This window comes from Antechinus flavipes, chromosome 3, assembly GCF_016432865.1.
Source record: "Antechinus flavipes isolate AdamAnt ecotype Samford, QLD, Australia chromosome 3, AdamAnt_v2, whole genome shotgun sequence".
Classification (NCBI taxonomy): domain Eukaryota; kingdom Metazoa; phylum Chordata; class Mammalia; order Dasyuromorphia; family Dasyuridae; genus Antechinus; species Antechinus flavipes.
The window spans coordinates 229878575-229903873 of NC_067400.1; the positions used below are offsets into that span (position 1 = coordinate 229878575).

At 34.4% G+C, this 25299-nt stretch overlaps 1 protein-coding gene across 3 annotated transcripts in view; it reads left to right on the forward strand.

Annotated features, from left to right (window-relative positions):
• The first annotated feature begins 1967 nt into the window (after nucleotides 1-1967).
• Nucleotides 1968-25299, forward strand: part of HERC2 (HECT and RLD domain containing E3 ubiquitin protein ligase 2) — a 213766-nt gene continuing 190434 nt past the window's right edge. For 2 of the 3 annotated variants that reach the window (XM_051984641.1, XM_051984642.1), the window contains exons 1-3: nucleotides 1988-3065; nucleotides 4142-4248; nucleotides 17115-17229. In XM_051984641.1, the coding sequence (XP_051840601.1) occupies nucleotides 4177-4248; nucleotides 17115-17229 (187 nt within the window). In that variant the 5' untranslated portion in view covers nucleotides 1988-3065; nucleotides 4142-4176. Of the gene's footprint in view, nucleotides 3066-4141; nucleotides 4249-17114; nucleotides 17230-25299 lie in introns of all 3 variants that reach the window. The other variant, XM_051984643.1, reaches the window with a different exon arrangement.

Consider the following 25299-nt stretch of genomic DNA (forward strand, 5'->3'; position numbering starts at 1 on the left):
GGATAATGAGGAAATTTGTTTGACTGGATAATGTAGATATGAACTAAAGGATTTGTTTTTTAGATTTAAAAGATTGCTCAGTGGAAGTGACATTAAAAAAAAAAACTTGTTACTTAAAAATAAAAATAATAAACTCATCAATACTAAGATGGATTGCAGCTGACTGAATTATACTTGTAATGTTGGTAGGTAGTATCTTTACATCCAATGACCTATCACTTGTCTCTTGAAGAGCCAGGTTTATTTAGTTATTTAGTTTATTTAGAAGAGCCAGATTTATTAATTGACTACTATGTGGTAGGCACTAGGGATATGTTTATAATGCTTATTATTGACAGATATAAATCAGAGAGACATCAGAGAATAAGTGAATGAAGTTGTGCATCATTCTCATGTTTCTTCTTTTTTTGTCCTTGTAGATTTCTGATTCATCATTCTGAGCTACTCCTTGCATTTGACCAGGAGCAGAGAGGTTTACAAAACTGGGCACTTTTGATGGGAAGGGAAGTTGGCCATATAGCCACTTGTAACTTGTGGTCTGTACTGGACTCAGTAAAGGACAAACTGGGACAGATCCTGAAAAGGTATAGGTGAAAAGATGAAAAACTGGAGCAAACCTAAATTTATGGTGACTGAGGCTGGAAGACAAGTCTTTCTGCGATATCTTGAAGCCAGTTCGTTCTCGTAATTCAAATTCTTTTAATAAGCCTTTCTTGGGAAAGATGATCAAAGCATTTTCTTTATTTTCCTTTTAGAATGGGAGCTCCTTGAAAGCAGGGTTTGTTTCATTTATTATGTATTATCTCCTGTGTCTAGCACAGTTTGGCATATAATAATGAATACTACTTGCTTTGTTGATTTAATTTTGCTATATGACTTTAAAAAAAAAAAAGTTTTTGATATTTCAATAAATCATTAGGTCCTAAAAAGTGAATTGTTTTAATTCTTATGGATAACATTATTTGTTTGAAAATGGGAAAATCAGTTGTGGGATGGGGCTTGAAAGTCAATATGAGATTTCAATAATTCTTTTTCTTAAAATTTCAATAATTCTCAGATTGCCATTTTCTTGTTTCTATACCTTTAATTTTGGTGAGAGTTATGAGTTTGTGGACTGAGTGTTTTGATGACTCGTGGGAATATAGCTACCTTTGGGAAAGCCAGCATCTGTGTATGTCCTCTTGCCACTCCAGTCACTCAATTTCCCCCTACCTCAGCCCCCCATTTTTAGTGATGGCTGGAGAGTAGTGCCATCTGGTGGTCAAATTCCTTCCTGGCAGGATGCTAACCACGCTAACATTTAATATAACATTTTAAGTTCTGCAAAATACTTTCCTTATATTATTTCACTTGTTCCTTACAACAACATTGTGAAGTAGAAGCTATTACTATTCTCATTTCACAATGAGGAATCTGAAGCAGAGAGCTTGGCTTGCGTAAAGTCACATTGCCAGTTTCTGAGGAAGGATTAGAACTCAGCTCTTTTTCACTCTACTACTACATACTAAGCCCTGGTATTATTTAACAAACTGACTACACGCGTCTCTGTAAGTTGCAGACAACAGAGAAAGAGCTAGTTTATAGGCATCTTTTGCTAGCACAGTATTGGGGAATCTCCCAAAAGGGAACGGGGTTTGTACAATCTGTCACTCAATAAAAGCTATCACACAAACTCTTTTCTCAAGTAACTTACAAGCTTAATGTGCGTAAGACGTGAAAAAATAACTGATAAAAGCAATTGAGCTGGGTCTCAAAATATGGGAAGACTTTCATCAGGTGTGTATGTATGTGGGACTGAGTGTGGAAAAGTCAGGTCTAGGGATCCATATGAATAACGGTACAGAGGCAGGAACATACAAATACGTTCTTGTATAAATTTAGCAATTCCCACTCCCCCCCCCCCCAATTTGTCCTTAAAAAATGACAGCCATTTTCACATACTGGATTCATTTAAAATACGAGTTTATCTGTGACAGTTTTTCCTAGGATACACCTTTACATATCAGCCTGCTGGAACGTTTTAATGGAGTCCTTCCAATTTCTTTCTTTTCGTGACGATCTCACTGGGTCTGTCATTGGAAAATATTACAAAGCTCTTTACTTTTGTATCTGTAGAGCATTAAATACTGAAGGTGATGGCATCCCTTGAGTTGCTTGTATTCTCATAGGAATGCAGGAGCTTTTGCGTCTAATACAATGAATATTTGAGACTATGTGCAAAGCATTGGAGATAACAGAGGCAAAAGGATTGAAAAGGTTAAAATAAAAAACCCAAGGCCCTGGAGGCATTCCTCTCATCTCTTCTGCTACCTTCTGGTTCTTCATTCAACCTACCACTTTTCTATTTTTTTCCTCTCCTTATTGCTTCAATCCCATCTGTTCCCATTGCTATTCAGCCTGCAACCATCTTTCAGATCCTATTCTCTCCTCCCTCCTGTCGCATGCACAGAAACAGGCAGCATTTGTCTTTTTCAAGGGCTCAGAGTTTCCCTTTCCTCTAATCATTACAGTAGGGAGGTTTAGGACTCCAGAAAGCAGGAGGCGGCGGGGTGGGTGGGCGCGTGTGCCTGAGCTTGTAGGGAGGAGGGGCGGTAATGACGCAACAGGGGAGGGAGACTAGGGATACAGGGGGCAGGGCGGAGGCGGAAGTCCCTCCTCCCAGAGCCTGCCAATGGGTTGGGCTGAGGCCGAGTCCCCCAGTGGGTCAGGGGAGGAGGAGGAGGAAGAAGAGGATGATAGAGTGGAGAGGGAATGAGGGAGGGGGGAAAAACATCGCTGGGATTGGCTGTGTCGGTGGGGGCCCTTCGCGCTGATTGGCTGAGTTGTAGGGAGGAGGCCGCTCTCAGTAGCGCGACCCTCCCCCTTTCCTGGGTCGCTGGGGGGGGGGGAGGGGATCGGTCCGAGTAAGGCCGGGCCCCGGGTGCCTGCGGGAAGTGGAAGGGGAAGGCCGGTAGTGGTGGCGGCTTCCCTGTCACGGCAGTCAGGAACCCGGAGGAACTGAGGCGTCCGGGAGTGGTTTAGTAGCCGCGGCTGTCCTGCACTGGAGAGGAGCCGGCGGGCTGACGGTGAGGAGAGGGGCGGGGAGAGGGAGCCTTCCCGGCCTCTGGTCCCTCCCGGCGGTGAGAGGACGAGCTTCGCCGGCAGAGGCCAAGGGGGCTGTTGGTGGCTCCGTTAATCGGGGTCGGGGAAGGCAGCGGCGGCCGCTTGGCCGCCTTTGTGGATCAGTCACCGGGCGGCAGCTGTCTCCCCTGGGGGCCGGGCCTTGCGCCTCCGGGGTGGGACCGAAGCGGGCGGGTTTAGCCCTGGGGTAAACATGTTTGGTTCCGTGGAGTCAAGGCTGGCGGTGCGGGCACCATCCTCAACCTTGGCCGCCCCTGCCCGTCTGTGCTCCACCCTTTGCTGCCGGGGCGACCGGCTAGCTTGGGCAACCCGGCTGCTCCTGCGCGCGCTTGTGAAAATGTGTGTGCACGCGTGCGTATGCACAAGCTGGGTGCCCTCCTGTTCTTGGGATTAGTTACATAGAGGTGACTGCACTGGAGATCGGGGGCCTGTGTTTGCTTTCTTGCGTGTGTGTGTGTGCGTGCGTGTGCACTCTGCGTCCTCCCATAGCAGTTATTGCTTTGGATGAATAATCCATGATCAATTATTTATTTCATGCACCATTTACGGGTCTGAGAGAATGGCAGCAGAGCCCTTGACAGTGTCATTTGTCACAGCAGTGATGTTTCCTATTTTATTTTAGGGTCCATAATTTGCATATGGAGAAGAGGGTATTTTCTTGTGACATGACTTGTTTTTAATAATCTCAGACAAGCTGCCTATTGTAATATAAAATGTAATACTATAGATCTGAAGAATGTTAATGTTATGGATCTTATTTTTAGAAAAAGAAATAGTTTTTGCTTAATTAAACCCTTGCCCTAAATGTAACAATTTATGAATAGTTTTTGTTTAATTAAACCCTTTTTTTTTGCTCTTTAAATATAACGGTGTGTGTGTGTGTGTAATATGTATGTGTAATATACTTATATGTGTATATATATACAGGGGATCCCCGAAATCTTTCAAGTTTACTTTATACTAAGACTTTTGGAACGTGTGTACGGACACACATTCCTTAAAATATTTGTTTTGCTTATAGGTCTTGAGAGCCAGGAAGAGGCTCATAGATAAAAAATGTCTTCGGAATCCTTCTGTTTAGCTGCCCAGGCTAGGTTTGACTCCAAGTGGTTAAAAACAGATTTACAGGTAAGAGTTTGATGTGTTTTTTTTTTTTTTTTCTTTTTCAAATTGTGGGTATGATTCCAGTTTAGGAATAATCTTCACTAAATTGTTGAAGGTTATTCACCTTGAATTGTAGTTTTTGGTTTACATTTCTTGTTGACTGTAATGGAGATTGATTTCTATAATGGACATTCAAATTAGATTACCTGTAGATGGTTAATAATCAGATTATTATTCCAGTAGAGGAAATTTTAGTATGCTGTTGAAAGTTGAAGTTTATATTACTATTTCTGAACCTTGGTTCAGATTTTGATTCACTTTTAAATGGGCATATATAATTTCTTGGTAATCCTGTTTGCTTCCCTCCCTCAATTTTGGCTTCTCTTCTTCCCTCTTCCCTCTCCATCCCTCTACCACTATAGGGAGTTTTAGTAGTTAACAACAGTTTATTACATATACAAGTAAACAAATTTATTTAATTGCATTAATATTTGAGTTTATTGAGAAATGGGCTTTGGAACCATGTTTTTTTGATTAGGTTTTAAAGTGGCTGTCACTAATATTTTTATTCTTTACAAAAGTGCTTGCAAATCAGAAGGTGTGCATCATTTACAATGTCTCAGTCTATTAAAAAATGTTTTTAAATTTCAAAAGGTGGAATAAGCCTTACAGAAAATACTTATTTTCATAACTGCTTGTCATTTAAACATAAACATTTTCAAAGCACTAACTTTCCAAGCAATAACTTTTAAATACATGACATTTCTAAGCAAAAGCTTAAAATATTATAGTCATATTTTGTATTAAGGCTTAACTTATTTTAAATGTATCTAGAGTAATCTACCTTTTAAAAAATTTTAAGAGTATATTTTATTGTGACTATTATAGAAATATTAATGAATGAAAATCATGCAAAGTATCAGGTAGGTTTTGTTCGATAGATTCTTCTCTGCTTGTCCCATGTTGAGTATGGGTAAATTGCAGCTGTATTAGTGTTCTGAAAATGTTACAGATTATATGTAAACTGTTGATACAGATGTTAACTAGAACTAAGAATAAAGAGTTTGTTATATAAAATAGGTTAATTTAGTCCTTTTCTTGAATTTTTGTCATGATAATATCCCTTGTGTGTCTTAAATCTTTATTAGGCATAACTATTTTCTGAACTGCTTTTATTTTGCTTTGGGTATTAGTATAGTTGAAGTAATTATATTTATTACTTACCAAGAAACTTTTAGTAAAATGAAAAGTTTTTTGGCTAACAAATTGAAGTATTTTTGAGGTTTCTTTTTTAGGAAGTATATATGAATATTGGTGAAAATAGGAATTTTAATACTTTGAAACATAATAAAAACTAGTTTCTGCCATTTTGCTTTTGGTTATTTCAGGACTGATACCATTGATTAGCTCTTTTAAGATATGACGAATACTTTGAAAAATTTAGCTGTTTTAGTTGGTCTTTATTAGACTACATGAAGGTTATAGGATTTGTTGAATTAGCTAACTTTGTGAAGGAAAATGTTGTTAGAAGGTTGGATACTTTTATTGGGAGGAGGGAAGCCCTTGAAATTAAGCATTTTCCTTAGTGTCTTATCCACATTTGATTATCATTCATTTAAGGAATTATACTTTTAATCATTCTAAAAATTAAGGTGGACCCCAAACTTAACTAGTATAAATTTCCTATATCTTACTAATACCATCCTGTTTCTGCTTCTGCTGCTTGTAAAAGTGGCAGCATCTTGAGTATGAAGAACAAAATAAATACTTTGAGGTGAGGAGGTTCATTTGATATAAAAAAGGAGTCTAAGTTTTGTGTTTGCCTGCAGTTGGAGAGAAAGAATGGAGAATATAATGTTAAAGTTTGAAGGCTTTGAACACAATTTTAGGATTTCTTAAGGAAGGAATTAGAAAGCATTTTTTTCTCATTATTCCTCCAAATAAAATCTCTATTACAGTTTTATACTTAATGATGTGATGTTGTATCATCTTATCTCACACTAATTCTACTGTAGGATGGTTACTGGAATTTTGATGGATTTTTTTTTGGAAAAACATTTTTTTCCCCAAAAGATAACAGTAAATTTCTCTCAGGGATCAAATGGATTAGAAATTGTATGGCATTTTTGTATGTTACAGTCAGCAGTATTCCATATTAGACAGTAATGGTTGATTATGGTCAAACTGGAAGAGAAAGCAGTTATGACAAAGCACTAATAAAAATGGACTTTTGAACTTTAAAGATTTATCAACTAAGCAAAAGCCTCTTACCTTAATAAGTCCTAGAATTATACAGCTCCTTTTATGTGAAGCTACTCTAAATTTTCTTTTTGCTTTGGTCTTTCTATTGTTTCCTGATACAACAGTAAATTTGTAGGTGCCATCCAGACATAATTATTAGTATGAAAATATTATTTTCATCCTCACATTTTCTTCAAGGTGATCAGGGATTTCTCAATAGATGAATAAACCTTTCTATAATCTGTGATATTGGTGAAATCCTGATTTCTTCTTACTTCCTGATAACTTCTCTCTGACTCCTGGCTTCCCTACTTTCATTCAAGGCCTAGCTAACATCACTACCTTCTACAGGAAGCTTCTTCCATTCCTCCTCAATTCTCATTCCTTTCTTCTGTTGATTACATTTAGTTTATCCTTTATATATATCATGTTTGTACACAATTGTTTGTATATTTCCCTTCCTTGATTGTAAGCTTTTTGAGAGCAGGGAGTCCTATCTTTCTCATCAGTACTTAGCAGTGTTTGGCATGTTAAGTACCATAAGTAGGTACTTATGTAGTAGGTGCTTACTAAATGTTTATTGATTTTTTTTTTCTGTCACACTTATACTGCTTTTCTTATTTTTATTGGATTTTTCTTTTATTGGCTTATTTTTCCATCTCATAGAGATCATTTGAGTTTTGTTCTTGGTTCTCTTCTTTGTCTTTTTTCACTTTTATTTTTTCTGATGGCTTTAGTTTTTACATTTATGAATATGTCTCCCAGATATATATATCTTGACCAAACTTTTCCCATGATCTCTAGTTTCACATATGTTTGCTGAACAGCTAAATGTTCTGGTGGTGCCTAAATATCAGTATATCCAAATCTGAGCTATTCATTTAGCTCCTAAAACCTACCATTCCTCCTATTTGCAGATTTCTATTTGTTAACATCATCTTCTGCGTTGTTTAGGCCCCAAACTGCATTATTCTTTGACTTTTCTTGTTTTCATTTCTCCATATTCAAATTGGGAGCCTTAAAAATTATGAAGTTTTATTAGCTAGGGTGATAAAATAAGAAGTCAATCTTAAAGAAGACCTTTTGAAATTGTTTATACTTTGCTTCATTTCAAATTACATTTTTACATTACATTTGTATTTTATATTACATCTTAATCACACTTTAATAGGAAAATAACAATATCATTAAATTACTGTTAGCTTTTTGATAATAGCTTTTTATTTTCAAAATAAATGCAAAAATAGTTTTCAACATTTACCTTTGCAAAATTTTGTGTTCCAAAATTTTCTCCTTCCCTTTCCTCCAGCCACCCCCTCCCCCCAGACAGCAAGTAATCCAGTATAGATTAAACATGTGCAATTCGTCAAAACATATTTCTACATTTATCATGCTGCAAAGAAAAATCAGATTGAGAAAGAAAACAAAATGCAAGCAAACAACAACAAAAAAAGGTGAAAGTTATATGTAGTGGTCCACATTCAGTCCCCATCGTCCTTTTTCTGGATGCAGATGGTTCTTTCCATCATAAGTCTAATTGGTATTGACTTGAATCACCTCATTATTAAAGAAAACCAAATCCATCAGAGTTGATCATCACACTATCTTCTTGTTGCTGTGCACGATAATCTGGTTCTACTCACTTCATTCAATATCAATTCATGCAAGTCTCCAGGCCTTTCTGAAATTCTGCTGATTGTTTCTTATAGAACAATAATATTTCATTACATTCATATGCCATAACTTATTCAGCCATTCCCCAACTGAATATCTGCTTACTTTCCAGGCCATTTTGAATCTATTCATATATTTAATGAAATTTTCTTGTTTCTTAAGAAAAATCGTAGTCAGTGAATATGTTATTCTGAATTATATCACTTTTTATGAAATTTCCTTTATTTTTATAATCTTTTATATTTGTCATTTTGCACCATGATACTCAATTATTAAATTAACATATTATAATTTAAAGATTCATTCCCTTTTTATTTTCCATTTTTCTTTGAATATAGTTCCAGAAGTGGGATTGTGGGATCATTTTTCTGAATATTGTAAATTTTGGAGAGCATTTAGTTTTATAAAGAAATGTAATGGAAACCTGATTCCCAGTACCTTTACTAGATTATCTGTGAAAATTATGTAAGCTATATGCCTTAACCTCGAGGTAAAAGTGATCTCTCCTTAAATTTTATTATAGCTTTTGCCTTACCTTTCCTTTGCTCTCATCACTTTCTGCCTTGTTTCAATCACAAATCTAGAGCTGAAAAGGATCTAATGTTATCCTTTATTTGTTAGCTACTATGTGTGGTAAAATATGGATCTTGGATACAGAAAACCTGAACTTGGATCCTTTCTTTGCTTTTTAGTTGTGTGATACTGGAAAAAGTCACATTGCTTCTTTGAACCTCAGTTTATTTATCTATAAAGTGGACACACTAATGCTTGGTATATGGTGTTAAGTGTGGGTCCATGTATTCTTTTTTTTTTTTTTCTAAAGCAATTAACTCAGAGGATAAGGTTGCAAAGAAAGTATTTTGTAAACTTTGGATTCTTGTCTTGTTTTTAACACTTAGTACTTGTGAAATCATGGGCAAATCAGTCATAGAGATCTGAGCCACAGATTCCTCATTTACAAAATGAGAGTCTTAATAGGTGAAGTAGTCACTTCCCAGGGATGTGAAGAACAAATGAAAATACATGGAAAGCCCTTTGCATTAAAGGTCCAAGAAAATGCTCATTGCAAAAAATCATCCTCCCTATGAAATTATAAAAAGACAACAACATAGTGATAGATGTAATTCTGAACTTGGGTTACATGGACCTAGTTTCAAATCCTACTACTACTTTTGCTAAGTTTGTGACTGTGGACAAGTTATATAACTTTTTCAGCCTTAGCCATTGGTTGCAATCTATCTGCTTTAGCACTTGTGAAATCAAAGATGCTTAACATAGTGACTAGACTGTTAAGTACCTTGAAGTTAGAGGTTGTGGTTTTTGTATTTGTTTTTACTTTGTTTTGTCTCATGCTATGCAATTCTATCTGTGAAGTACAGTGCCTGATATGTTGTAGAATCTCAAAATTAAATAAAATTTTTGACAAGTCAGAGTACCACCAGAGACTCAGGGGCAAACAAAAGAAGGGAGCATTGAGGTAAGAGAAAGCTTCATGGAATAGGTATAGAACTTGATCTGTGAAGGAAGGAAAGGGTTTCTGTAAGTGGGGGAGAACCTTGCAAATATGGCTACATACATCTGTGAAGGCAATGGGATAGAGGAGAAGGTATAAAGAATATAATGAATGAGGGTAAAAGAAGTAGAGTGTGAAATCGGGTTTTATAACTAGATTGTATATGAGCTTGAATGCTTGGCTAAGCAGGTTGTATTTTTGTTCAGGAGAGCTACTGAAGGTTTTTGAATGAGAGGAGAGGATATATGTTACATGTATGAGATTCTGATCATTGGTCCTTGTCGTGAGATGTTCCTGGGTGGGATGTTTTCAGTGTGTTGTGGTGTATATATGCTCTTATTGCTTTTTCGTGGCCATTGTTATCGTTTATGTGTAATCTTTTGACTTTTCTCTCTTTCTTTGCAACTTGTTAGTGTGCTCCTTTTTGTATAACTTTCATATGAATTAATATACTATAATCTTGTGTAGCATATTGGTAGATGCCTTAAAAATGCTTGCCTATTGATATTTCTGGTCATTTTAATGTTTCAATGGAAATAAATTAGATTTAATATATTACTTAACTTAATATGTTAATTATTTAATATATTGTATATTATAATTATATTCCATTTTGTTTCCATTGATATAACTATTGTATATGATAGCTATTAAAATGTATTTCATTAATGCTTCATTGATATGAATTTAGAACTATTAATGTTTATTATTATAGTACCCACTACAAAGCATTTATCCTTCTATTCTTCAGTTTTGAGTGATATTAAATACTAAAATCTAATAATGAGAAATATCAAAAAATGAAAATAGACTAATTTTAAAAAACTATTTATTTTGTGTAAATGGATTTCTGAGAATTGTATCTTCCATTTTTTTTCTATTTTTCTGATTATATTTTTTGTTTGATAAAAGTAGAAATTTAAGGATTTTAAACTTGGTTTTGGTGTTATTTTTAGAAATAGAAGCACATTTTTTTTTTAAGCGTTATCTCTTCCCTCCTGCTTAGACACATATGTCTAAGATGACTTAGCAGTATGTAACTGAAGTCACCTTTTCAAACTAGTGCTATTTTTGTTTACAGAAGTCCTTAGTTAAAAAAGGGACTTTTAATCTATCAAACAGTCATTATGTTTGGATAGGTATGGCTTTTTTTGGAAGTCTTACCTAACATTGTTATCTTATTTTGTGTCTGATCCTTTTACTTGAAAAATATGTATGCTAAACTATATTCCCCTTTCCACCTGTTGAAACGTGACTGGAAAAACAACCACCAAACTCTTGTCTAAATCCTAGAAAAATTTTCTGCTAAATAATAGTTTTTTGGGGGAAGTTGAAGAGTTTTAATTTAAATCATGTGTAACATTTAAACATAAAATTCAGTATAATATAAATTTAATTTAAAAATAGTAGGATAAACCTGAAATGTAGGAATTAGTTTTTTCCCCAAACAACTTTTTTTAAAAAAACCAATCCACTCATCTTCATCTGTAAATTTTGTTTAGAATACTTTTTTCTTACAAATTTATTCCCTTTCTTTATAAGGTCAACATAATTTTGTTGAAACAACTGTTTGTGCTACATGCATATATTCCATCCTTCATTTCTTCCTGAGTAAAGAGATCTCATCATTTTGTTAATTGTTTTTTCTGGTAACATTCCATGAGTGAATTTTTCACATAATTGAGATTTGCCCCTTTTAATTTCAAAATTTTCTGGGAGAAAGGGGAGAGGATGTATTGGGAAAGGTCTTTTTATTTAAAAATTTTCTAAAATGAATTCTGCCTTCAGCAGAATAAACTATACATGCTATCTTTCCCTGATGATTGTTCATTGTGAATACTAATACTATTCTACAATTTATGGAGCTTACATACCTTCAGGGACTTTTGAGATGTGCAGGACTTAAGTTTGTCTCACTACAGTTTTCAGCTTTGCTTTTTTGGGTCATTATCTTTTCCTTGTCACTCTTTGGATCCATGTAACCAGATTTTATTAGAATTGCATCTAAAGTAAGAGTAAGAAGTCTGAGAGAGAAAAAAAAAAATCTATGAATGATATACTCGAACTTTTAATATTATTGAGATTTTATAACATCTGTATTGACTTCCTTTCTTCCTCCCTTCCTTCTTTCTTCCCCCCCTTTCTTCTTAACTCTTTTCCTTCCTTCCTTCTCTCCTTCTCTCATTTCCCCTTTCCTTGCTCCCTTTCTCTTTTTCTTCCTTCCTGTCTCCCATTCCTCTTTCTTCCTTCTTTTTTTCTTTTTCTCTCCTTCCCTCATTCCCTTCCTGATCCTGTTTGTAGTTAATTTTGCTGAGCTTAATGAGACCTTATGAATGTTTTTTTCTCTCGTTAATTTGATCCTTGATTTCATCAGTCTAGGGACCTTTGAGTAAATAACTTCTGCCACTACAAATTAGCACCTTCTCTGTAAACTCCTTTTCTAGTTAGAGTTTCAGAATTGTCCAATTTTTTTTCATTGTACACCCCTGTGGAGAAAAAAAAATGAGTCTATAAACCTAGTATATTTACTTATTTATAAATTATAAACAAGTGCTGAATACTAATAATTATATATTATAAAATTGATGCACAAATTAATAATTTAAAAGATGTCAAATAATGTTATTATTGGTACAGAAACCTTTTTTGCTCTTGATAAAATATTTTAGAATAATATTTTAGATTAGAAGATTGTTTCCAAGTTTTTTACATGCTGAAATGAGAGTTTTTGTAGATAATACATATGTTGTTTTCAGCAAGCCAGGAGGAATATTCTGGTCTTCAAGTGTGGAGTGCTTTAGAAGGATCAAAAAAAAAATGATAACGGAGAATAGAACATGAGATTTATCAATTAAGAGTTTTTTGGTAACTTTGGATGGATCAGTTAAGTGATAAAGCAAGAATGATGATGATGATGAGGTTGAATAGAAGGAAAGTAGTGCCCTTGATGAAAATAGAAAAATTTTAAGAGAACTGAGTTTTGGATGACAGAATATAATAAGATCTGCAGTATAGATTGCAACCTGTTCATGCATTCTTATCCATTGTAAGTTTTGTTATCATCAAAAAATGAAAAGCTGGGACTTTGTAGTTTTATTCAGTAGCTATTGTTCAGAAGTGTAAAACCTACTTATCATGGGGGGCTCGTGAAGGCTACAAGATAAACTGGAGTGCAGAAAATTTTGTCTGGGCAGTGGCTCTTGTGACTGGGTGGCATTTAGATTATAACTTCATTAAGGAGCTTATCCTGGCATAACCATAGCAAGATCAGTGACATGTAATGGAGTAAGGGGAAGTTAGTTTTGAGTATGTGAAGCAGCTGGTGGTTGTTGTGTTGGAGATAAGGCCACTCCCTGGGAGAATGGCATGTAATCCATTTTCCCATTCTCTAATTGATTGACCTCACAACCCTTAGAGTCACACCAATTGTGTATAGTGACACCTTCACTTTGGAAATCACTGAACTATGGCATTGAGAGGTATTATAGTGATCCTTTTATGATCACATGGTTAGTATTTATCAGAGGGGAAATTCGAAATTAATCTTTTTGACTCCAAGGTCAGTTTTCTAATGAGTCTTGCATTAGGAGGAGCTGTGGTATGTTATATTTTAAATAAGAATTCTGTACATACTATGAGGTGTGTTTCCTAAGTGGCAGGACAACAGTATATTCATATGCCTACTTTCTCACAGGTGTCACTTTATTTTTATCATTAACATCTTTATCTTTCTAATACTTCTGAGGTGGAATCTCAGAGTTGGTACAATTCTAATTTCCCTATTCATGGTAGGTAGATTTTCGTAGGCATTAAAAAAAGCACTTATTTACTTTTAACATTCATTTAAAAATTTTTTTGAGTTCAGAATTCTCTCTGTCCCTCCCACTTCTCTTCCACCTATTGTCAAGGTAAGAAATGTGATATCAGTTATACATGTGCGATCATGCAAAACATATTTCCTTGTTAGCCATGTTGGAAAAAAAACTGAGAAAAATAGAGAAATTAAAAAAAAATTATGCTTTGAATCTATTCAGATACCATCAGTTCTTTCTCTGAAGGTAGATAGCATTTTTCATAATAAATCCTTTGGTGTTGTGTTGGATCATTGTATTGTTCAGAATAGTTGATCAAAAGTCATTTTCAGTTTATCACTGTAAAATATTGTTCTGCTCACTTGACTTAGTGTCACTAATGTCATTCTTTCCAGGTTTTTTTTGAAACCATCCTTCTCATTATACTAGTATTCCATCACAGTCATATCCCACAATTTATTCAGCTATTCTCCAATTGATGTTTATTTCCTCAGTTTCTAATATTTTGCTACCATGAAAAGGACTGCTATGAGAATTTTTGCATATCTAGGTCCTTTTCCCTTTTTTATGATCTCTTGGAATATAGAGATACTTGTACTGGTATTGCTGGATCAAAAGGTATGCACAATTTGCCTTTTGGGTATAGTTCCTAATTACTCTCCACAATGATTGGGTCAGTTCACCATTCTAGCAGTGCACTTTTTTTTTCTCAGTAATATTTCATTTTTCCAAATACACATGAAGATAGTTTCCTACTTTAATTTTGTAGGATTTTGTGTCTGAAAAATTCTCCCTCCTTTCCTTCTCCAAGATAGCAAGTAATCTGATATAGATTAAATATGAACAATCCTTTAAAACATATTCCCATATTTGTCATGTGGTACAAGAACAATTTTGATAATTATTTTTGAAAACATGCAGCAACTCATTTTTGTAGGCATAGTTTAACACTTGTACAACATGGATATAAAAAGGATGACTGTTTTCTGGGAGGAGGGAGTCCTCTAATTACTATCAGCTGAGACATGAAGAAGTGTATGTGTGTGTGTGTGTGTGTGTGTGTGTAAATATATATATGCTTATCAAAAATCTTTATTATGGAGATATAGTGCAAAATATAAATTATAGAAGAATTTTCTCTGGAAAATGAAGTTCTTTAGATATTCCTCTTTGCAGATGTCATTATGCTAGTTGTTCCAAAACACATTATAGAGTCCATTAGAAATGGGTAACCTCTCAAAAGAATTTGCTTAAACTTATGCATTGAGGAAAAACTTTAAACCAAAATATGTTGGGGCAGTTAGGTGGTGCAGTTAGAGCACCAACCCTGAAATCAGGATGATCTGAGTTCAAATTTGGCCTCAGACACTGAACAATTCCTAGCTATATAACCCTGGGCAAGTCATTTAACCCCTAAGCCCCAATTGCCTCAGCAAAAAACACCCCCAAAACCAAAAAAACAAACATATGGATGAAAAGTTCCTGTTGTCCAGATTATTACAAAAATTAAATTAGGAGTTTGTAGCTTGGAGGTCAGGGTTCCATGGATAGATTTCAGGGGCTTTTTATGAATTTGGATGGGAAAAATACATCTCTATTTTTTTTTTTTTTTTACTAACTTCTAAAAAATGTTTATTTCCCTTAATTAGGAATTAAGAAAATTCTATTTTGAAAAAAAATTTATAGGCTTTGTTATTTTCTCATGGGGCATATGATACACAAAAAAGGTAAAAGCCTTTGACTTAGATGGATAACCTATGGCGTTTACTGTTTTTGAACTTAGACAAAATAAATGCACAATTGGTTGGACCCAGGATTATAAAAGAAGAGAATGGATTAGATTCCTTTAAGAAAATTTCAGAGACTCTTTAAAAATTTAGACATAATACATGCTATAAAATTATTTATTGTATAATATCATATTTATTGTATAAATTAATTGTATATACGCATAAATTGTATCTATTTTATATTCATTCATTTAAATATTGAACTTCTCTAGTGCACATGAAATGAATTTAGAAAAATTCAATTTTTGCAACTTCTAAAGAAATACATTTGTTGTGGGAAATGTTTTGTCAGCTCAGTCAATATCCTGTTTTTTAATTCTGAGGTATATGCTATACTACATAAAATTGTGCTGTGAATTCAGTAGTTGAAGCACTGCTGAATTATCTTTTCATTTTGGCTGTGCATTTTAGCAGATTCTACAAAGTATAATTTTGTAAGTTTGAATTTTAAATTATGAACATAAAATTAAATCCCAGCAAGTTATATCTCATGAAAATTCTATATGTTGATATGCTTCTGTAATTTTATGTTGCTATTTATAGAGGTAAAGATGCTTAAGGATGCTAATTATCCTTTATTTTGAGATGGCCCTGACTCAGATCCTTCCCCTCAATAATATAGGTTTGATATTGGAAGAAAATGAGACACTCCTAGGTCTGAGATAACTCAGCAGTTATCAAAGGAGATTTAATTATCTAGAGAGGGTAAAGGATATTTAATAAGGAATAGCATTAAGGTTACTTTGAGTGAAGCTCCTTTGCTTGTATTACCTACCAGCATGACTTACAAGACATTCCTTTCCTATCTTTTTCCTAGTTCCACTTGCTCAACTCCTCATATCTCCATGGCAGTGGGTATTCACTCAACTGTCTGATAACTTAACATTTTGAGCCATCCAGTTCTCAAGAATTGTTTTTTCAAGGAAAAACTATCCTAAAGTGCCTGGAGGATATGATCTTTTCTACCATATCCCTGGAACATTAATTTGAATAAATAAATTATAGACCTGTTTTCAAGATCTTATACATTTTGAAGGAATATAATTATTCAGTTGAAGGTTAAAAAAAAAGCATCAATGTAGTTCATCAACAATAAGTCTTACATAATAAAGTTAAATCAGTGAACTATGTGGAAAAAGGAAAATGAACCATCCTGAATTGTGATACCTTTTTATTAATGATAAGCAGTGCTATCATCTGTGTACTTTGTGAAGAAAGTTTATAAAGAAAATTTAAGTTACATCTTATATCCGTTAGAAACTTTTATGGAAACTTGACATTAATGAGAATAAGCCTGAACAAATACTAACAAATATACAATTGAGTTTATGCTGACCTATTCCAAATTAGTTGTGTTATTTCATCCCTCTGATTTCCTATTTCAGTCACTCATCCATTTTTAAACAGATTTTAAATCTATTTTAAATTCTTCATTTCTTTTGATTTGCACCTGTGCCCTTCTGCAATATTCAGTTTTATTTTGTTAATTAGCTTAGCCCCAAATGGTTTTTCCTTCCTTTGTAGACCTTTAAGACTGTGTTATAATTGCTTATACTTATTATACCTTAACCTTTTAACTTAGATGATAATTTCTTGGATAGCATGTTTATAAAGAAAGAGTAATACCTTTAACTTAGATTATAATTTCTTGGATAGCATGTTTATAAAGAAAGAGTAATACTTCTCTCTATTAAAGGAATAACATCTTTATTGAAAGTAATGTGTACTTACATGTTTGTTGAATAAAATATGGATGTGGAAAATTAGGCTTTTAAAAGGGTTATTAGTTAAGAATTCATAGATTAAAATCAATTATAATATACTTTTCTTTTTCTTTCTTTTTCTTTTTTTTTTTGTTAGCTTGCTTTTACAAGAGATGGACTCTGTGGCCTATGGAATGAAATGGTCAAAGATGGAGAAATTGTATATCCTGGGACAGATGTAATACAGAATGGAGAATTACCTCCTCGAAAAGGTATTTCTAGAATTTTCTAGTTTGCATAGTCTTTTCCAGTGTATAAATTATTTGTTCCTAACTTAGGTAGTATTTACTAGAAAATGAATATTAGTACTTACATCTTGGATAGTTAGATTTTTTCATTTGTTGGTGACATGTTGAATACAGGTACCAAGTATAAAGCAATAATTAAATAGCATAATAATTAGAGAAGTATTTCTTGGAAAATGTTAACATTTTCTTTTTGAAAAATAATTTTTCTGCCTTTTTGGATCTTGGTGTAATGTCTGTCATAACAGATTATGTTTAAAATAATTTTTTCATTTCAAAAAGATTAAATCTATGTTTTGAAGTTTTTCCTAAAACTATTCATGTCTTTTAATTTTGTTTGTGTAGAAATGATAATTGATATCCCAACAATTAGGAGATAATTTTCTGCATTCTCTCTATGGAGTAGGAATGAGAATTGTCCCTGATATGGAGATTGAATCTACCCTTTGATTTAATTTTATCTAGCCTTTAGGTCAGCACCAAGATCTGATTTCTTGTGGTTAAATCTAGAGGATTTAAAGTATAAAAATAGGCTCTTATTGGCTAGAAGGGATTTCATCTAATTTTCTCTTTTTACAAATGAAGAAAATGAGGGGTAGAGAACTTGTTTTCAAAAGTCATTATCTTCAGCATGTTAAAAGTGAGCAAGATATTATTGTCTTTTGAAAATAGATAATTCTTTTTGTGAAATGAAATGCCACAACTTGTTATCTAGAATAGGTTGAGAATGAGAAGATTTCAAAAATGTTAGTATTTTTAAATTTTCAATATGGATTAAAACTTTAGAAACAAATTCTCTTACAGTCTAATTAGATTTAAAAAGATATTTTTTAAATCAGAGTTTTGTCAAATACAGAGATTGTGACGTTTTTCCTCATTTTTTCTTCTTATTCTTTCTTGCTTGATGATAAAAAAGAACTAAATTGTTTGTTATATTTATTGAATAACATTTTGTATTCATTTTTCTTTAGTTTTAAAAAGTTTTAGATGTAATTATATTAAGGTGCTTTTATTTATATGATTCGTGATTATATGACCATTTTATGGTATAAGGGGGTATATGACCTCCTTATGTCATCGGCTCTTAATAGAATTTTCAGAGATAGTATTGGTGTATGACCTTTTTTTTTTTTTTACTACTCTATCCCCCCAGAAAATTAAAACCAAAACCAAAAAATTTGACTGATTAATTTGAAATTCTGAGACTATATTTTTAAAAGTAGTATAATTTTTAATAGTAAGAAAAATATAAGTAATTAGGCATGACAACTAGAGTTTCTGGAAAATACCCAGAGTGTATTTTCTTTCCCCAGGGCACAATTAGTAATGTTCCTTATGTAGATCTTCACACTTGGGTCTTCATTGTTTCTAAGCACATCCTCTTCTACTGACTCCTTCAGAAATTTTTGTTAAATTTGAACATTTTTTTTGTATGAGTGTTTATTATGTTTTCATTTTCCCCTGAGATAAGTTTGTCATTTTCTTTCCTTTGAAATCACAAATGGAATATACTAGACCAATTCAGAGAATTGATGGGATTATATACATATACCATTTCATTTGTAGTAACTAAATGCTGTCCATTTTGTGGAAACATACCCAAAGAAAACAACATTGAACCACAGTGTTTAACTTTCAATCAGTAGTCAGTGAGCATTTATTAAACTCCCATTATGTGTCCCACATTGTGCTAAGCACTAGGGATATAAAGAAGAAAAGAGACTCTGCCTTCATAGTTTAGTGAAGGATATATAAACACTTATGCAAACAAGCTATATACATGATAAGTAACAATTAACAAAAGGTACTAGAATTAAGAGGGGTCAGGAAGGCTTACTTACCATAGAGGGTGGGATTTTATCTGGCATCTGAAGGAAGCCAGGAGGTGGACCTAAGGAGAGAGAGATTCTAGGATGGGGGGCAGCCAGAGAAAATTTCTAGAGCTGAGTGTCATCTTTGTAGAACAATCAGTAAGCCCTTTTTACTTGAACAGAGAATTATATAAATGGGGAGTATAGATACAAGGTGTGAAAGGACTAAAAGATGAAAGGAGAGGCTAGGTTATGAAGAGTTTTGGACAACAAATGGGGCATTTGTTTTGGATGTTAGAGGTGATATGTTTTGGATATTGGGGGCAGGTAGCTGGAACTTACTGATGGAGGGAGGGACTTATGGTCTGAGAACTGATGCTTTAGGAAATTCACTTTGGTGGTGGAATGGAGAATGACCTGAAGTGGTGATAAACAAACTTGTGGCAGGCTGACCAACTAGCAGGCTACTGTTACGGTGATGAGGGCTTAGGTAGGGGGTAGGATAGTAGAGGTATCAGAGAAGAAAAGGAGGCATGTGGAAAAGATGTTGCAAAGCTGAATTCAACAGGCCTTGGAAATATTGGATTGAATGGGGTGGGGGTGAGCGAGGGTGAGAGGTACTGGGGAGTGGAGGGCAAGAGCTGTATTGTGAACTCAGGAGAGTTAGAGGCTGGTGGTATCTTGGATGATGATTAGGAAAGTTTGGGATTAGAGGGTGGGTTGGGGAAAAAATAATGAGTTTAGTTTTGGACATTGTGAGTTTGAAATATCTATTGGATGTCTAAAAGGCTGTTGGAGATGCAAGATTGGAGGCCAGCAGAGAAGTTAGTATAGGACAGAAAAGATTAAATTTGAGATGGTAATTAAATCAGTGGGAGCTGATGAAAAATCACCAAGTGAAGAAGTATAGATGGGAGAAGAGAAGACAAGACATCTAGGACTGAACCTTTTTAGACACATAGATTTAGAGGGTGTGATATGTTTGAGGATCCCATTAAGAAAATTGAGGAGTGATCAGATAGATGGAAGAATTGGGAAAATTTGTCCTGAAAACCTAAGAAAAAAGAGAGTATCAAGGAGAAGAGGGTGATTGACAGTGTCATTTATAGCAGAGAGATGAAGAAGGGTTAATATTGAAAAGGTTTGGCTATTAGGAGATGATTGGTAATTTGTTAGCAAGAAGCAGTTTTATTTGAATGACGTCAGAAGTCAGATCTTAGGGAGTTAAGAAGGGAGTGAGAGGAGAGGAAGTAAAGGCACTGATTGTAGATGGTTTTTTTAAGGTGTAAGCCACAAAAGGCAGAGAAGATAAAGGATGATAGCAGAGATGGAAGGCTAAACTGAGGGTTTTTTTGTGGAGGGAGGAGATAGGACCATGTTTGTTGGCAAGAGAGATAAATGAGAGCATGAAAATGGTAGAGGGGACTGTCTGCTGAGGAAGATGGGATAGAATGGGATCTTTTGTACATATACAGGGGGTATACCTTGGCAAGAGGGCCACTACTGTTTTTGAGACTGACGTGGGGAGGAAATAGTAATATTTTAGAGTGGTCCATAAAGGTGAGTATTGAGAAAGAAGACTATTAAATCTGCCAGTGATGGACAGAGCAGTTTCAACAAGCTAGACTGTAGGAAGTTGAGAGTGAAAGGAGAGAAAGTATAATCAAGGGCCTAGAGGTCATAATGTGTATGAAGAGTAGGTTGGTCTGGGAATGTTGAAGGAGAGGTAGAAAACCAATAGAATATGATGAAATAATTTTAGACTTCCTGAACATGGAGCGGGTGATGGCAGGATCAGAGTATAGTGATGTTTGTGTGTAATTGAGGTGGGTGGAGGAATAAGGGAAGGAAGTAGTTGAGAAACTGAGAGGTTAGGTTTTTTGAGTAGAATGTGTGTATGTTGCAGTCTCGTAGTGTGAGGGCATGAGTTGGGGAGAAGAGAAAGAGTGTGAGCTAGATACTGAATTCTTTGAGCAAGGAATTTGATAGACAACAATTTACCAGGATGCTGATTGGTTGGAAAATATAGATTATATGGAATTAAGAGGAGAGTTTACTAAGTGATAGTATTAGGGAGAGAACATAAAAGTAGCAAGTGAGGGGGGGAGGTGAGGAGTATTGCAGTTCCCCCACCTCTACAAGTGAGTTAAGGACAAGGAGTGAAGAGCCTGTACTGAAAAGAATGACTGATGAGGCTGTGTTATGTAGGAAGCCAAATCTTAGCGGCTATCTGAAGATAAAAACAATGCGATAGGACATAAGATTAAAATGAATTTGTTGCCTATGGAGCAGACATTCTGGAAAGCACAGTGGAATAGGTGGATGATTTTGGTTGAGACTTTGGTGGATTGAGAGGAATAAAGACTGTTAGTGTGGTTAGGGAGTAGGGTTTGGATGATGAGTTATAGGAGGTTTAGAATGTATAGCCTATGATCAGATATGAGTATGTGAATCAGTAATTAAAATTTTGTCTCTTCCCAGAAGAAGCTGAAGATGTCAGAAGTCATGTGTAACATGCAATAGACCTCAGTCTGCTGGAAGGTCCATGTTTTTCTTCTCTTTTCTTGGAAGCCTAGACATCAGGCAGGAGATGGAAGCTGTGCTTGTTCTATCTTTATTTCTCTGCCTTAAATAAGGGACATGAGAAACAGAAGAAGGTACCTATTGAGGAGGAGAGAGAGAGAGAGAGAGAGAGAGAGAGAGAGAGAGAGAGAGAGAGAGAGAGAGAGAGAGTGTCAGTCAGTCTCCACTGGAGGCTGGAAATCAGGCAGGAGATGGCACAGCAGTAAAAGCTGACTTTTACTGACTTTAATAGCTGCTTTTTTTTTTTTTTTTTAAATGTGGACCATTTTCTATATTTCTGATATTATTCTGCTTTTCTGGTTTTGTGATTTCTTACTCATTATTAATCTGAACTATCTTTATCCTTTTAAAAAGCATTATCATCTCCTTTTTTCTCAGCTGCAATTTATATCCCAGCTTTTTCTACACGAGTTCTGAGCTCATTATTGTTCTTTCTAAAGTAGCAAAGTTTACTAACTTGAAGTGAGCCAGACATAGGATGATGTTAATAGAATTAAGAGATAGCCAAGGGGAGGGCCGACACCAAAGGACATAACCTGAGAGCCTGGGATCTAAACTTGGACCAAGAGATCAATCAATTTGATGGAAAGATCACCCAGCTGTGTTGGGGTACTCATAAAACATTTCTGAGTAAGGAAGCCAAAATTTCATTATTAGGGAAGTTATAGTTTAAACAAGAAAACAACTTGGGGCCATGAATAGCTAGAAAATAAGTTTATAACAGTGTCAGACTCTAGGCCACTTGTTGAATTTGGTGTTTTGATCCTTCTACCATTCCGTTCTTTATAGCTCCAGGTTTCTTCAATAGTACAATTTCAGTACCTTTTACTCTGATGGATAGGATTCCAAGAAGTTTCAGGACGGAAATAATTTTTCATAGAATATCATATATGTTTGTCTCTGTCTCTTTCTCAAAATAACAAGAGTTTGAAAATATGAAAATATCTATGAATGTAGAAAGAAAAATATTTGGCATTAACAGCGTAGAGAGAGAAAACAGAATTCTCAGAGACCAGAGACAAGCCCCTCACTTTCACCATTGACCACCAAATACTGTCCTTTTGAATCATTTTATTTTTTTCAAGAGTTAAGTGACTTTTAACAGGATCACACTTGCTGAGGCCAGCTTTGATATCAGGTCGCCTTGACTCCAAGGCCAGTGTTCTCTCCTCTGTGTCCCTTTGCTGCCTCTCCATTTGTCCTTTTGACTGGTATCTTACCTGTTATCCATAAATATATAGTTGTCTAAATATTTTCTGATTTTCAAAGTCTGAAAAAAAATTAGTTTCATGCTACAAAAATGACTTGGTTACTATCTTTTGCTCTTTAGTAACTTTTCTGTCAGTCTAGACATAGGTAAACTACTTGTATTAAAATTTGTTAAGATTTTCATTTCAAAAAGAGAACTTTACTTTGAAAGATACTAAGTTTTTTGAACATAGATAACAATAGGGAGAACCCACTTCATATTGGTTAGTCTAGCTGGTTTTTCTTGTAGAAACTTACCAGTTAGAATGTTAGTCTTGTAGTTTGAATCAACCTTTTGAATTTTTTAAGTTATCTGGTGATGAACAAAACTAAACTAAAAAATTGATATACTGAAAAAATAATAAGTTGCAACAATGTCAAGCGTTACATATTATTTCCTTAGTTTAGGATTTTTGATTTCAGCTATGTGAGTATTTCCTCTACTGATGCCAATTTCAACTTCTTTTTGTTTTAGTATGGAGGAGTTTTAGTATGCTGCTGTGGGCAATCAGTCAATCAATAGCTAGCTAGCTAATCAAATAAATGAATGAATGAATGAATGAATTTATTTCCCCAAGGTGGGGAGGGAGGGTGACAGACTTCTTGAACCATACCTTTTGATTTGATTTATTTTTTTTTGCCTGTTTATTTTTACTTGTACTTAATTTGATTACAGTTTCATCTTCTGATACATGCTAAGATTTTCCAGCTTTTGAATTATTTCCACCTCTTTATTGGATGATAGCTTTTTGCCCTAACTTTCCTAAACCTGTCCCCTTCTGACATAAAGATTGCTTTAGACTACAGATTCATTGAGAATTATCTAAATCTATTTGTGAATCTATGTATTATCATCTCTTCCTTTACCATAAACCTATGGGGATGTTGGTCATAGATATATGAACATGTATATGCATATGTTTTTAATAGCTTAAAATTATACTTAGACTTTTAAGACACCAAACACATACAATACAAAGTAATTTTGGGAAGAAGGGAACTTGGATCTAGGAGAGGGATTGAGGAAAAGATTCATATATAAAATACTGTTTGAGCTGAGTTTTGAAATTAAAAAAAATTAAAAATTTAGTTTTTTACATGCATTTGTTTTTTCTCCTCACTTCTTTCTTCCCATAACTCAGTTCAACATTTTAGAAAAATGAAAGAGAAAAACCTTCATAACGAAAATCTACAATGTAGCAAAACAAATTTCTGCATTGATTATGTCCAGAAATATATGTCTTTCTGCATTTTAAATCCATTGCCTCTCTGGCAGGAAGTGGTGGGTAGCTTGTTCTAGCTTCAATCTTAAGGAATCATGGTTTGCAACAAGGAATTCTAAAGGTGGAAACATAATGATAATAATAGCATTGTATGGTGCTTTTTTGTGTCAGATAATAAGCTTAAACAATTTATAATTATTTCTTTTAATTTCCCTGACCCTTGGAGATAGGTGCTGTTATTCTCATTTTAATATAGTTGAAGAAATTGAGGCAAATTTAGGTAAAGTGATTTGCCCAGATTCACAGAGCTCCAAAATATCGGAGATAGGATTTGAACTTAGGTGTTCCTGATTCTAGGCCCATCTCTCCATCTTCTGTACTCTCCCTAGCAGTCTCTCTGAAATCATCTAATTTTTCTGGGCTTCTGTTTTCTCATCAATATAATGGAGAATTTGGTAGATGAGCTCTAAAGTCCTTTCCTGCTTCAAACCTACAACCCTCTCAATTGCTTAGCTTCTTTCTATTTCAGCTTGCTCAGCTGTGAAATGAGGCAGCATAGTGCAGTGAAAAAAGGCTTTTGGAGTCAGAAGAGCCGAAGTCAAATTTTACTTTTGTCACTTTCTATCAATTTGACTTTGGATAAGTCAGATAACTTCTCTGGGCCTTATTTACCTTATTTGTAAAATGAGGCAATTGGCTTAAATAACTCTTAAAATTCCTTTGAACACAAAATCTATGATCTTACAAATTCCTTGGCTAAATTTCCTTATCTCCATAAAAGGAAGAGGTTAAGTTAGGGTTTAAAACACCTTCCAGATGTAAATTCTCTTGCCTTATTTTATTTAAAATATCTTCTTTGTGGTGTGATGAGAGGAGGGAAGCAAAGGAGAACATCTAAAGGTATTAATGACAGAGAAAATACAAAACTAGGATACTGAAAGACAGGAAAGAATCATATTTATAATCTTTGGGGAAAAAACGTGTAATTTTAAGTATCATTCATTTTATTCTATACATAATCTTCTTTGGAAATGTAATTTTACCTTTTAAGTTCTCAGTAATGATGAAAGCCCACTGGTTTGTTTTCAGATGTTATTATTATCTCTTCTGGAACCCTAATGGGCTAGAAGGGAAAGAAATTTGTTTCCCTCCCTAGTTCATGCTTAGCTATT